Source organism: Pelophylax lessonae (genome assembly GCF_965119305.1).
Source record: "Pelophylax lessonae genome assembly, chromosome: 5".
NCBI lineage: Eukaryota > Metazoa > Chordata > Amphibia > Anura > Ranidae > Pelophylax > Pelophylax lessonae.
Window position 1 is genome coordinate 116,578,505 of NC_138772.1, and position 14,756 is coordinate 116,593,260.

Sequence of the window (14,756 nt, forward strand, 5' to 3'; positions counted from 1 at the left end):
GTTCTCACTCACATGTTCGTTCAACCTGCCTTGAAGCTCATATGCTTACAAGCGTACCTCGCTGCTGATCCCTGTATCCCGCTACCGGATCACTCGCTCATACCGAACCTCTCTACTACTGCTTGCTATTAGTGATAAGTACCCAGCAGGGGAATCCTCCATAACCTTCCTACTAAGCTTACACTATCTAGCTCTGCATATTAAGGACTGTAACTATCATCTGCACTGTTGTTTAGATTGCTAGCTCTTGAGCCTACTAACATCTATCCTTGCACTGGGTTAGTTTCTCCTGTATGTCATCTGCTGTCCTACCACCTACTACCATACATGATTGCTAACCTATCTGCATCCTACCTGTTACCATCTATACTCTCATGAACATTTCTCTCAAGTGCTGTTCACCTATTGTCACTGTTCATACCTGTCTCTTCAGCTCATCACCACTATACTGCTATATACATCTATCACTCCAGGAACATCTTATTGAGTGTGTATATTTATATGCTGAATCAGACAGACCACAGTGATGAGTCTTGGGAGTTGGAATTGGTATTTCAACGTATCTCTACATGACTGCTGAGTGGAGTTTTTCTGCAGCTGCAAATCCATCTTGTTTCAGAAAACGCAGGAGCGTTACATCAGTCTGGAGCGCAGTCGACTTTGTGGTGGTAAGTTTTGAAAAGAACTGCTGGCGGGTAATGTTGGTGGGTATAGCTGGCTGGTACTGCTGGTGGGTACAGCTGGCTGGTACTGCTGTGGGTACTGCTGGCTCAGGCTGGTACTGCTGGCTTGTACTGTGCTGTGGGTACTGCTGGCTGGTACTGCTGGCTCAGGCTGGTACTGCTGTGGGTATTGCTGATTCAGGCTGGTACTGTGCTGTGGGTACTGCCTTGGGTACTGCTGGCTCAGGCTGGTACTGCTGGCTGGTACTGCTGTGTGTGCTGCTGGCGGGAAATGCTGGCTAGCAGTGGCGCCGCGCTGGAGGAAGAGGCGATGTTTCCTGTATTGGTCACAGGCGGAGTGCATTTGATATCACTTCGCCTGTGACTCACTCAGACTGTCAGAATGGAGCCGGAACTATACAGGAAGCATTGGCTATGTTCTGACAGATCAGCTGAGAGACACAGACTCAGCTGCACGGGGGGCCGGACCAAATGACTTTGAGGGCCGCATACGGCCCCCGGGACGTAGGTTCCCCACCCCTGACGTAGATGGACAAGGTGATAAATGAACATGCAATAAAATACAACTAAATACAAAAGTGCAAAGTGACTCAATGTGCAAAATACAAAAAAAGTCCAATATATTATAGTCCCCGTGAATCTTGGTGACAAAACAACAATCCTATGCTAGTGATCAGGCCACCTTAAAATGGCTGGTGCTTCCCAATAGTGAGTGACCAGAGTGTCACAGCTAAACGGCAACCGTGCACCCCCTTGTAAGTGGGTGCTCACCTTAAAATATATACGATAAAGCGTATATGCAGGGGATCTCAGTATGTGCCCATCTGGATCTGTATGGCTCCTCCCAATCGAAACCACTTTGGCTGGTAAACCGTATCCCTCAATTCAGCGCCATATGCAGATGTAAGAAAAACTCACAATAGTGCTGAAATCCTTATTAAATTTTATTTATAAAAGAAAACAATCTCACTCACATGTATAGGTGCATGTATGCACCTTCAAAAGGCCACATATGTAATTGCTCCAACTGGAAAATAATATCGTGGTGGTATAGTGAGAGACGCTGTTCCCGTCTGCCTCCTTCTATGACCCGGCAGCCGACAGTCTCACCAGAGAGTAGCGAAGCGTTCCGTCCGTCCTTGCCCCTCCCCTACGCGTGACGACACAAGGGACCACGTGTCTTCATCAGGGGGATTATCCATCTACGTATTTAATTTTGTGGAACTTATCATTATTTTTTTACTGCTTGGTAGTAATTATTTATTCATTTGTTCAGCACTATTTATTTAATTTACATAAATTATATTAACATCCCTAGTGTTATTCCGGAATGTGTGGCTCGGGGTTAATATAGAGTACCAAAAGCGGTAACCCCGAGCCACACCCAGGATTACCCCACAATAAAACTCATCTTCCCCTGCAGTCCCCCGCTGTCCTCCACCACCGTCCTCCAGCCATCCTCCCACTGTCCTCCCTCTGTGTGCTTGGCCGATGCTGGCACCTGTCTTCTCGTTCCCTTCCCTGCGAGCGTTGTGACGCAGGGGGGTGGAAGCGGCGGAGATTTCAAAAACGTAAATAAACCAAATGACATAATACAAAGTTTTTATCCTAATGGATTACACTGCATCATGCCATTTCACCACAGGATTTTACCTGGTGGCTTTTCCAGTGCCCTGCCTGTGCTTTTCCAGTTCTTTGTGCCTGAAAAATTAAGAACGACCATGGCGTCCAAAAAGCGTTATTTTTGGCAAAAGCGCTTTTAGACGAACTGGAAAACAGCGACAGCGAAACGGAGTTACTTGAAGAACTGAGCGATATCGATTCGTGGGAAAAGTCGTCATCAGGTACGGAAAGTGACGTCAGTGACGATTCTGATGTCTCTTTCTGGCACATCGCTTTGTTGGAAATTCTGAAGAATCATTTGATTTACTTCCAAAATTTTTTTTAGTTTTGGTGCAGAATGAGTAGTTTCATCAAATTCTTCATTATTTTCAAACTCATTCTGCACCAAAACGAAAAAAAATTTGGGAAGTATATCAAATGATTTTCAGAATTTCCAACGGAGCGATGTGCCAGAAAGAGACATCAGAATCAACGCTGTCGTCACTTTCCGTACCTGATGACTAATTTTCTCACGAATCGCTATCGCTCAGTTCTTCATGTAACTCAGTTTCGCTGATGCTGTTTTCCAGTTTGTCTAAAAGTGATTTTGCGCAAAAAGAATGCTTTTTGGACGCCATGGTCGTTCTCTATTTTCCAGGGAAAAGCACAGGCATGGCACTGGAAAAGCCACCAGGTGAAATCCTGTGGTGAAATGGCATGATACAGTGTAATCCGTTAGGATCACAACTTTGTATCATGTCAATTAGTGTATTTACATTTTTTAATTTGCCGCCGGTTCCACCCCCGGCATCGCAACGCTCGCAGGGAAGGGAACCGGAAGGCAGGTGTCAGCATCTGCTGAGCACACAGCGAGAGGACAGCGGGAGGATGGCTGGAGGATGGCGGGGGATCGCAGAGGAAGGTGAGTTTGATTCTGGGGTAATCCCGAGTGTGGCTTGGGGTTACCGCTTTTGGTACACTATATTAACCCCGAGCCACACTCGGCAATACCGCTAGGGAGGTTAAAGTATAACTAAAGACAAATGTTTTTTTTAGTTTTGGATAGAGTGGAGATAGATTAGAACACCTGCCAGTTTTTACTGTTGTCTGTATCCCTGTAAGGAGACCCCCCCCCCCCCCCTGTATTTGTCCTTTTTACCATTATCATTGAAATTGAAAGTAAAAGAAAAGACTAGAGGGGAACTCTTCCAATGGGTATACTAGTTCTGGTGACCTGGGGGTCCCCAAGAATTGTCCTTTATTTAAAAGAATTTCCTCTCACTTCCTGTTTTGTTATGCGGCAGGAAGTGAAGGGAAATCTCCCCATGGGACACAGATGGTGAACAAAACTCAGACAGGGATTATAACCCTCCCTTACTCTATCCAAAATGGGAAAAAAACGTCTTGCCTTTAGTTCTACTTTAAAGCGGAGTTCTAGCTGTTTCTGTGTTTATTAAAAGTCAGCAGATACAAAAAGTGTAGCTGCTGACTTTTAATAAATGCACACTAACCTGTCCCAGGATCCAGCCAGGATCGAAGCTTTACTCCTCTCCCTCTCCCCGGCACTGGCATCAAAAGTGTGGGCACCCAGCTGTGACAGCTTGCAGCTTCACAGTTGGGTGCGAATGCACTGCACGTCCTGAATGGCCAGGCAATTTTCTAATTTTTTTATTTGAAAAATCACATTTCATTGCATTTAAAAAATACTAAGCAGTAAAGTTAGCCCATTTTTTTTGAATATTGTAAAAGATGATGTCACACCGAGTAAATAGATACCCAACATGTTAAGGTTTAAAATTGCGCACACCCGTGCGATGGCGACAAACTACTGTCAATAGAAATCTCAATAGACGACGCTTTAAATTTTTTTAACGGTTACCAGTTTAGAGTTAGAGTGTAGCTCTTTTTTTAAATTATTGCTCACGCTCTGGCGATCGCGGCGATACCTGACATGTGTGGTTTGAACAGCGATTTAATTCGCGGCTCGACTTCCATATACGTTTTTTTTTTCGTGCGCAAGCTAACGGTGATAGGGGCGGCTAAAAATTTTTTTTCTATTTATTTTTTTCTAACTTTATTACAGGTTTTAAAAAAATAAATAAAAATCTGATCACTTTTATTGCTGTCACAAGCAATGTAAACATCCCTTGTGACACCAATATGTAGTGACAGGTACTCCTTATGGAGGGATCGAGGGTCTAAAAGACCCTAGACCCCTCCACTACACTTCCATGTATGCAAAACACCGAAAACGGCGTTTTTGCATACAGCTGTTTTTAAAATCTGCCGCCTTTTGCAGCACAGTAACCCGGAAGTGACATCATGGACTCCGCCTCTGGGTTACGTCATCGGAGACCCGATCTAACCCGTTTCCGGCTTTGATCGGGACTCCATCCAGCCGACGGACGCGCCGGCTGGGTGCTTGGGGAGCCCCAAGCAAAGTCGTGGACGTCCTCCCCCCCTCCCGCTCACCTGGGTAGCGATCGAGCGGCTCCCGAGCTGCATCGGTCGTTACTGACGGAAATCCGACCGTCGGCTGTTAACCGCGGTACCGGGATGGTGCCTCTAGCTAGAGGCATCATCCCGGTATACCCCCGCAAAGTCTGCCAACGTAGATCTACGTCAGTTTGCGGTAAGTGGTTAACCACTTCCTGACTGCCCGCCGCATTTATATGTAGGTATACGTCGGTCGCGCGCCTGCAGCTAGGGAGCAAGCTCCCATTCCCACTCAGCAGCGGGGGTGCCGATGCACGGGGCAGGCAGCTCCGATTGTCACCTGACACCCGCGATCGCTCCCCGCTGAGAGAGAAGAACGGTCAGCTGTTGTAAACACAGCTGACCGTTCTTCTCCCTGGAATGATCATAAAGCCCCTGTGATCCTATTATATAGGATCACAGGTCTCTGTGATCAATTCAGAAGCCACGCCCCCCACAGTTAGAAACACACCCCTAGGTACACATTTAACCCCTTGATCACTTACTATGTTAACCCCTTCCCTGCCAGTGTTATTATTACAGTAACAATGCATATTTTTAGCACTGATTACTGTAGTAATGTCGCTGGTCCTCCCAAAAGTGTCAAAAATGTCAGTCAGGGGTCCGATCTGTCCGCCGCAATGTCGCAGTCCCGCATAAAAATCGCAGATCGCCGCCATTACTAGTAAAAACAATAAAAATGACATATATCTTTCCCATAGTTAGTAGACGCAATAACTTTTGCACAAACCAATCAAAATACGCTTATTGCGATTTTTTTTTTTTGCCAAAAATATGTAGCCAAGAACCAATTGTTCTAAAATTTGAAAAAAATTTGATTTTTAAATTTTTTTGGGGAATGTTATATAGCAGAATGTGAAAAAAAATTATATATATATATATATATATATATATTTCAGAATTGTCGCTCTTTTTTTGTTCATAGCGCAAAAAAAAAAAAAAATTGCACAGATGATCAAATAACACCAAAAGAAAGCTCTATTTGTGAGAAAAAAAGGACATCAATTGTTTTGGGTACAGCGTCGCACAGCCGCTCAACTGTCCGTTAAAATAACGCAGTGCTGAATCGCAAAATATGGCCTGGTCATTAAGGGGGAAAATCTTCTGGTCCAGAAGTAGTTAAGGGGCTGTGGCAATGGGTGGGTCCTATACCTACATACTATTACTAATAGGTGTCCCTCGTTCCGATGTGAAAAAGTTGTGCGGTATGATATAATATACTCTATGTCTATGGGCACCAGTGTGGGTGGAAAAAAGACAAGAAATAGCAACTTCAACCAAGGGCGGAATTGTCCTATATCTGCCACTAATGAGGCCAGGAAAGGAATGGAAGTCCCCTGTTCTCTAATCTGACAGAACACACCACATTTACAATAAGGGCGGAAGTGTTCTGTCGCTGTTTGCTATAGTATGGGCGGAAGAGGAGCGGAAAGCGCCAGTAAGGGCGGAAGAGTTCTGAGAGAGATTTTTACCGGAAGTGACAACAGAGTGTCAACATGCAAGATGGCAGCTCATCACAGGCAGAACACCGCCGGGCGGAGGAAAGTTCAGGTAGGACAGATGGCGGGAGATGATCGGGGGGGTGTGCGCGGCGGATGTGGTCGGTGTTGGGGTGGTGGAGGGCGCTCCCCCTCACAGACATACAGCTGGTTGGGGCCCGGGAGAGCCCTGTGTGCTGCACCCCATGATATGACCCCGTGTGTATGGAGGGCTCCCTGTCAGGTGGCGGCTCTGTGTGTGGAGGAGTTCACATTGTACCGTGTGCTTCTCATACACAGTCATAGCAACCCCTCCCCCCTCCTCTCTCCAGGGGATCACAGTCACACCCTTCACTTGGACCGTGACATTGGACAGACAGAGGGACAGCTCCTCTTTAACCTGCAAAGGAAACGTATAGTGATATAAGGCAAGGGTTATATTTCTGTCCATCCAGTCCTGAAAAATACCCAGCTCTGCCACACAGCACGACCCATGTCAGAGACCTGATTATTTTTTCTGCAGTTCAGTAATGCAGGTCATGTCCCTCCCCCAGCCTATGATTGGACAGCGAAAGTAGTAGTAGTACACTGATGAGCTTGTCTCCTCCTCTCCGCATGCTCCTTGTGCCGCAGGACACCTGATTGGTTCCTTCTGTGGCTTTTCTATCCCCTAGTCTGAGCTCTGCTGTACGGGGGGGGGGGGGGGGGGGTATGGAAATCTGGTTATATGCAGGTGATACTTGCACTGCTTACAAAAAATATATTTATTACTGAGGTGAATACATTTGTGTCTTTTATACCCGCCTGGAGTTTGGCTTCAACCACTTGTGGACCGCCCACCGTACTTATATTTCATCAGGGCGGCCGCTCTGTGCCAGATACGTACCTAGGATTTTTTACCGCCGATACCGATATTTTGGTCATCGGATAAAGGTATCGGCCGATATTTTCGGACTTCTTCCTCTTCTTTTTTTTTTTAATGTCTACAGGTACTGTGGTGGAGGGATCTGGGGGTCTAAAATACCCCAAACCTCTCCTCTGCACATAAAAGCATTCAATCCATTGTTTTGAATGCAGTACGTTTTTTGAATTTGGCGCCGCCAGTACCCGGAAGTGATGTCATGACTTGACTTCCGGGTACTCCATGGGGCCGAATTCAAAGAGATGGAGACCCGGTCAGACGGCGGCGGTGCAGATGGAGACGCGGTCAGACGGCGGCGGTGCAGATGGAGACGCGGTCAGACGGCGGCGGTGCAGATGGAGACCCGGTCAGACGGCGGCGGTGAAGGTAGGATGCCCGGGTCTTCTGGTGGGACAGGAGACCCGGGCGAGCCGCGGAAGGCGGTGGCAGGGGGGGGGGGACGTCCCCTCCCGCTCCTTGGAATGACAGCCGAGTGGCTTCTCAGCCACATCAGTTGTCATTACAAGTCGGCCGACCGTTGGCTATGGATGCCGGTACAGCTAGCCTCTAGCTGCAGGCATCACCCCGGTACAGCCCTTTCCCGAAATATCGGCAAATCAAAGGCCGATTCCGATATATTGGTCAAAGTACATATCGGCCCTCAATATATATATCAGCTTTGCCGATAATCGGTCAATCACTATTACCTAGTACATGATCTGACTCTTCTGGGTCTGGGGTGCATGCCACCGGCGTCCCGCTCCCACTGTGATTACACATGACGGTGGGTACCGCGGAGCTCGATGTCCGCCGGCACCCGCCCATTACATAGGACACAGGCAGAACAACAAGGCAGATCGCCCATCTGTCAGCGGGGAAGATAGTGATCCTGTGTTCCTGCAAAGCAGGGATGCGGATCTTTGCCTTCCCCTAGTCAAAGCACCTCCCCCACAGTGAGTAGGCACACGGTTAACCCTTTGATCACCCCTGATGTTTAACCCCTTCCCAGCCAGTGTCAGTACAGTTACAGTGCATATTTTTAGCGCTGATTACTCTATTAGGCCCCTTTCACACTTGTGCGACTTTTGTGCAAATTTTTTCGCTGCAATTTTGACTGGACTTGAAGCAATGCCTATGGGCCTCAAAACACATCAAAGTCGGACAAAAGTAATGCAGGAACTACTTTGAAGTCGTTGCTACTTGAAGTCCCACAGATATATGAATGGTACTCATTGGAAATCATGGAGTACGACTTGTTATGCAACTTTGCAGTCCCAAATCGCAAGACAAGTCACACAAGTGTGAAAGGGGCCTAAGTGTCATTGGTCCCCAAAAAGTGTCAGTTAGTGTCCGATTTGGCCGCCGCAATATTGTGGTCCCACTATAAGTCACTGATTGCCCCCATTACTAGTATAAAAAGATAAATAGAAATATCCCCTAGCTTGTAGACGCGAAAACTTTTGCACAAACCAATCAATATTTGCTTATTGAGATTTTTTTTTAGCAGAATACATATTGGCTTAAATTGATGAAGACATTTTTTTTATTGGGTATGTATTAGAGCAGAAAGTAAAAAATGTTGTTTTTTTTTTTTTCAAAACTCAGTCATTCTTTGTTTATAGCGCAAAAAACAAAAACCTCAGAGGTGAAAATTCCACCAAAAGAAAGTTCCATTTGTGAGAAAAAAGGAAATACGTTTTATTTTGGTGCATTGTTGCACGACCGCGCAATTGTCGGTTAAGTAACGCAGTGCCGTATCACAAAAAATGGCCTGGTCATGAAGGGAGATAAACCTTCCGCAGGTTAAGTGGTTAAATCAGATCTTCCCTGGAAGTGAAGTCCACCTCCCAGCAGGCTCCGCCCCTTCCCAGGGGCCATTATCATGGAGCATGCAAAGATTTACCTAGGAGCTCTGCCCAGCCGTCAGTTCCTGGGTACATCTGCACACACAACAGATTTTTTTGTGCATATGCAAAGACAGGGACGTTTTCAGACATTTGTACGTGCATGGCAAACCTGGGGGTACAGCGCATGTACAGATCTGAGTCCTGTGGCACATCTGCACACGTGGAGGGGGCAGGAAGATTTTCTCACCTAGGCAATAATTCTGGAAGTGTTGCTTTGCAGTACAAATTAAGCTTATTTAAAGGAGAAGTGTGAGAATTGAAAAGAACAAACATACTCCCCTCCCTTTGGGTCTTCACGCTAGCATTATTGCTTCGTGATACTGAGGTACCTGGACGATCTGCTCTTACAGGCAGAGTCTTTGACTGCCTTGTTGGACAATTTGGAGATTACGCTGTAATCGCTGAGGGAGTTCGGTTGGATACTGAATCTTCAGAAGTCTGCTGTGGTTCTGTCCACAAGCCTGGACTATCAGGGCCTGACTCTGGATTTGTCCTAAGCCAGAGTGTTTGTTCCTCTGGAGAATCTTCAAAAATTGCAGGAGGCAATTTGGCTTCTGCTATCCAGCAGATGGTCGTCTCTTTGGACTTGCATGCGGCTGCTCGGCCTGATGGTGTCTACCCTCGAGACGGTTCTGTGTGCACAGTTCCACACAAGATCTCTGCAAAAGGAGGTTCTGGTAAAATGGAACAAGGATCCACAGTCTCTAGACAATCTGATCCTGTTGAGCCGGAGTGCGAGAGGGTCCCTGGTTTGATGGCTTCATTCTCAGGCACTTCGTCAAAGAAAATAATTTCTTCCCTGTACTGGACGGTTGTCGCCACTGGTGCCAGCCTATCCGGGTGGGGAGACATCCTTGGCACGGAGTGTGCCCTGGGGATCTGTTCTCTGGAAGAGTCCAGAGTAACAATCAATGTACTGGAGCCATGAGCGATCAGATTTTGTCTGGATCATTGGACACGTTGTCTCCAGGGGTGGTCCTGTACAGATTCAAGCAGACAATGCCACGGCGTTGGCCTATGTCAATAACCAAGGGGGCACAAGACATGTTCTGGCAGCTTGGGAAGTAGCTGGCATTCTAAGGTGGGCAGAACAATTAGTTCTAGCCCTCTCTGCTGTACAGATTCCAGTCATCCTAGTGGCCAGGTCTCGGCCTTGGCGGTTTTCTTTCTACATGGCGTGAGACGCTTGATTCCCCCAGTGCTGTCTCAATTGCCTCCGTGGGACCTCAATTTGGTGTTGTCAGTTCTCCAGAAGCCTCCCTTTTAAAATATTAGGGAGAAAAAAAAAAAAAAAAAAAAAAAAATATTAGGGAGATTCCCCAGCTTACGTTGTCTCAGAAGGTGGCCTTTTTGGTGGCCATTACTTCTGCGTGCAGGGTGTTGGATCTGACGGCACTGTCTTGTCCACCTTACCTGGTGGTTCACAGGTTTAAGGTGGTTCTTCATCCATGTCCGTCGTTTCTTCCACAGGTCGTCTCTGATTTTCATCTGAATGAAGACATTTGTGATGCCCTCCCTGTGTCTCAAACCTAAGCATCCTAACTAAGGAAGTTGCTTGCACTCTTTGGATGTGGTTCGGGCAATAAGGGTGTATCTGGCAGCTACGAGTCTTTTCGGAAGTCCGACTCACTATTTGTCCTCATGGATGGACTTCGCAAGGGCTGGCTGCCTCTGCTGGGAACATTTCCAGATGAATCAGACAGACTATAGTTCAGGCTTATTCTATTAAGGGTCAGGTTCCTCCTTTCCCTGTCAAGGTGTGCCCTACCTGGGCATTTAGTGCCTCCTGGGCCTTCCGTCCCCAGGCGTCAGTGATGCAGGTTTGCAAGGTGGCCATCTGGTCGTCTGTACACACATTCACTAAGTTTTATAAAGTGGATGGGTTGGCATCTGCGGATGCTTCCTTTGGCCGCTAAGTTGCTAAGGCTGCTGTTTAGAGGACTTGTCCTCTTTGAGGGTGTGTTTTTTATTTTCAAGTGAACTCCAGTTATTAACATTTGAGCTCCAAGTTTCCTGGTTGGTTAGGTTTAGCCTTGGCGAAGTTTTTTTTTTTGTTCTGCTGTTCCCACCCCTCATGTTTCACACTGCTTTGAGACATCCCTACGGTCAAGAAGATGAAGTGTTGTGTCAGTCAATGAACGAAAGAAAAAATGGGATTTTTGACTTGCCGTAAAATCCATTTCTTTTATGTTCATTGACAGACACAGCACCCACCCCTCTATGGAGTTGAGTTAATTTCTTTTGACACTGCTTGTTAAAAAAACTGAAGACCCTATAGCAGGAAGTGGGACTGCCCCATAGGCGTGCTTACGTTTTTTTTTTTTTTTTTTTTCTCTGCCTAGTGTCCTACTCCTGTAGGGGGCAGTATAACCCTACGGTCAAGAAGATGAAGTGCTGTGTCCATCAACGAACATCAGAGAAATGGATTTTGCAGTAAGTCATATTCTACTTTTCTGAGATACAGAAGTTTGGGTTTTCACTAGCTGTAAGCCATAATCATCAAAATTAAAAGAAAGAAATGCTTTAAATATAATACTCTGTGTTTAACACATCTATATAAAATACTGTATAGGAGTTTCCCTTTTTGAATTGAATTACTGAAATAAATTAACTTTTTGATGATATTCTAATTTTTTGAGATGCACCCGTATGTGGCAGTTAGCAATGCTGGCATTTCGGAAATGTAACTTTTTTCTTTTTTTTAAACTGTTAAATTATTGGGTTTAGTTTCACATTAATAACTCTGACTGTTATTTTAATGTAACTGTTTTGGGAAACAGTTAGGCTCCATTCATACTGCCGCGACTTGTCAGGCGACTTGTCAGCCTGACAAGTCGCGGTCCGTCGCAGTCCATTGACTGCTACAGGACCCATTCTAATAGGAGCGACACAAGTTGCTCCGACTTAGAAAAAGGGTCCTGTACTACTTCGGGGGGACCTCGGAGCGACTTGCATAGACATTCATTATATGAAGTCCGTGCAAGTCGCGCCGAAGTTGCGGTGCACGGGACTTCACAAGTCGCCCCCAAAGTAGTACAGAGTCGTGCCGCTTCAGTGTGAACCGGCACTTAAAGCGGTAGTAAACTCAAACTTTATACCTTTTAGCTACAGCTAAGCTTACAGTAAAGCTTACCTGTAGGTACAGTGAATATCTACTAAACATGCACTATTTAGGAGATGCATTGCATACTAGCACGTTATGGCATTAACCTGCAGGGGTGTTCAGATATTTATTCTTTTACTGTACTACCACCCTAAATTGATGGGTTTAGTTCCGCTTTAATGTTAACAAAAAATGTAAGTTGCCAAATTGAAAACTATCTTAAAAACTCGAATGTGATTGGAGATACAGCCAGCATAGAGAGAGAAGATATCACACAAGCTTCCAGTGACCCTGCGAGTTTCTGTGTGTACTGTGTAGGGATGGGCTGAATGTCGCCAAATGCACTAACACCTTGGGCACTCAGCGGCAAGTTCGCCCACCGATGAGCGCCCCATAATGCACTGCATGATTGCGGTGCATTAAGTGCTTGAGATTGGCCAAAGCATGCACCTGACCTCTATGCTTTTGCCAATCACAGCACAATGTCCTGTCAGAGCCATGATTGGCCAAAGGCAGGGTGCCTTTAACAAACCATGGCTCAGGGGCTAAGTCCACGCCCCACACTATATAAGGCTGCTGCTTACATGGCAGCCATGTATAGTGTGTAATAATGGAGGGTAGGCAGGTAGTTAGTTGAGTTAGATTAGTGGAGTCAGTGTAGTGTTCAGGTTATACCCAACTTTTAAAATGTATAGATATGTTGTAGTCCTGGGTCCCCTCTCAGTGCTCCCCACGTTTTGTGTGCCAATCACTTATAGTTCGTGAGCAGTGCCATGCCAAGCTAACCAAGATTTCCCATAGACACCTATGTTAAAGACAGGGAGCAATGCCATGCCAAGCTGACCAATATTTCCCATACATGCCAATGAGCACTGAAAGCTGAAAATTGGTCTAGGCAGGAAGGGGGTGAAAGTGCCCTGTGATTAAGGGGAACCCAATGACAGAATTAAAAAAAAAAATAAAAAAAAATGCATGGGGTCCCCCCCCGAAAAAAAATCTATACCAGGCCCCCTTTGGTCTGTTATAGATTTTAAGAGGAACTCCAACGCCAAAATCAAAAAGGGAAAAACCCGGCGTGCCCCCCCCAAAAATCCAATACCATACCAATTTGTGTCGGATAAGGGTCTGGTATGGCTTTTGGGGGGGACCCTATGCAGTTTTTTTTTTCTTTATCTGTATTTCCGGGTGCCAACAATACTTTACAGCTGCAAGGAAGTTTGAGATTTTTTCCTTTAGAAATGTCAGTATTACTGCACAGGCTACATACATCGTACAAATGCGCCACTTTACAGGCACATTAGGGGGACCCCTCCCCCAGGCACTAAAGTTTTTGATTTTTATTGTTTCACTTTAGGCATTATTAAAATCCCTGCTCCTGTTAAAACGATGATTGTTTGTTTTTAAAAAGAAAAAAAATGTTGGCATTAATACATGGTCCCCAGGGCAGTACCCGGGTCCCCATATACTTTTTATGGCAATAACTTGCATTTAAGCCTTTAAAATGTAGGACTTTTTAATGTTTGTGTCCATAGACTTTAATATAGTTCGCATGTTCGCTAGAACTTTTTCCTGTTCGAGATGTTCTGGTGCGAACCGAACCAAACCAAAGGGGGGGGTGTTTGGTCCATCACTAGTACTGTAGTAGATTGCAGAGAGCTGAGATCATATAAACTTTCAGAGTTGGTTACTGTATTCTTCGGTAATATTAGTGATTGGATTTTATGTGGTGGCTGGAATTATTGTACAGACCTAGGTCTCCTTCACACAGGCCTGTCAATCAGTACGCCCATGCGAAGTGACTGACTGTCTTCATCCTCGGGGGGATGCAGAGGTGTTCCATGCTGACCAATGCAGGCAGCCTGCTGAAATCAGTGACCGGTCGCTGACTGCACAGACGAGTTCAGATTGCTAGGTGCATCTGTGCAGATCCAATGCATGGATCAGAGCACAGTTTCTATCTGTGTCCTGGTCTGTGCATTAGACCCACACAGATGTACGTGTTGTTCTGTTAAACCAGCATAGAGCTCTTATCTATGAAAAATGTTAATGATGCACCGAAATGAAATTCTTGGCCGAAGCCGAATAATAATGAAATGCTTGGCCGAAGGCCGAATACCGAACGCGGTGTTTCGCATTTTTTCCATTTATTTTGCCAATTTTTTGTCCTCTCGTGTCTCTCTCTCTTGTCCTCTAGTGTCTCTCTCTCTCGTTCTCTCTCTCTCGTTCTCTCTCTCTCGTTCTCTCTCTCTCGTTTTCTCTCTCTCTCGTTTTCTCTCTCTCGTTTTCTCTCTCTCTCTCGTTTTCTCTCTCTCTCTCGTTTTCTCTCTCTCTCCTCGTTTTCTCTCTCTCTCTCGTTCTCTCTCTCTCTCTCGTTTTCTCTCTCTCTCTCGTTCTCTCTCTCTCTCGTTCTCTCTCTCTCTCTCGTTCTCTCTCTCTCTCTCGTTCTCTCTCTCTCTCTCTCTCGTTCTCTCTCTCTCTCTCCGTTCTCTCTCTCTCTCTCTCGTTCTCTCTCTCTCTCTCGTTCTCTCTCTCTCTCTCGTTCTCTCTCTCTCTCTCTCTCTCGTTCTCTCTCTCTCTCTCTCTCTC

The 14,756-nt window shown here is 45.9% G+C and overlaps 1 protein-coding gene across 1 annotated transcript in view; it reads left to right on the top strand.

Moving 5' to 3' along the window:
• Nucleotides 1-6,239: 6,239 nt before the first annotated feature.
• Nucleotides 6,240-14,756, top strand: part of WDR48 (WD repeat domain 48) — a 55,845-nt gene continuing 47,328 nt past the window's right edge. Inside the window, exon 1 of the mRNA XM_082257797.1 lies at nt 6,240-6,332. Within this exon, the coding sequence (XP_082113923.1) occupies nt 6,285-6,332 (48 nt within the window). The 5' untranslated portion in view covers nt 6,240-6,284. The remainder of the gene's footprint in view (nt 6,333-14,756) is intronic.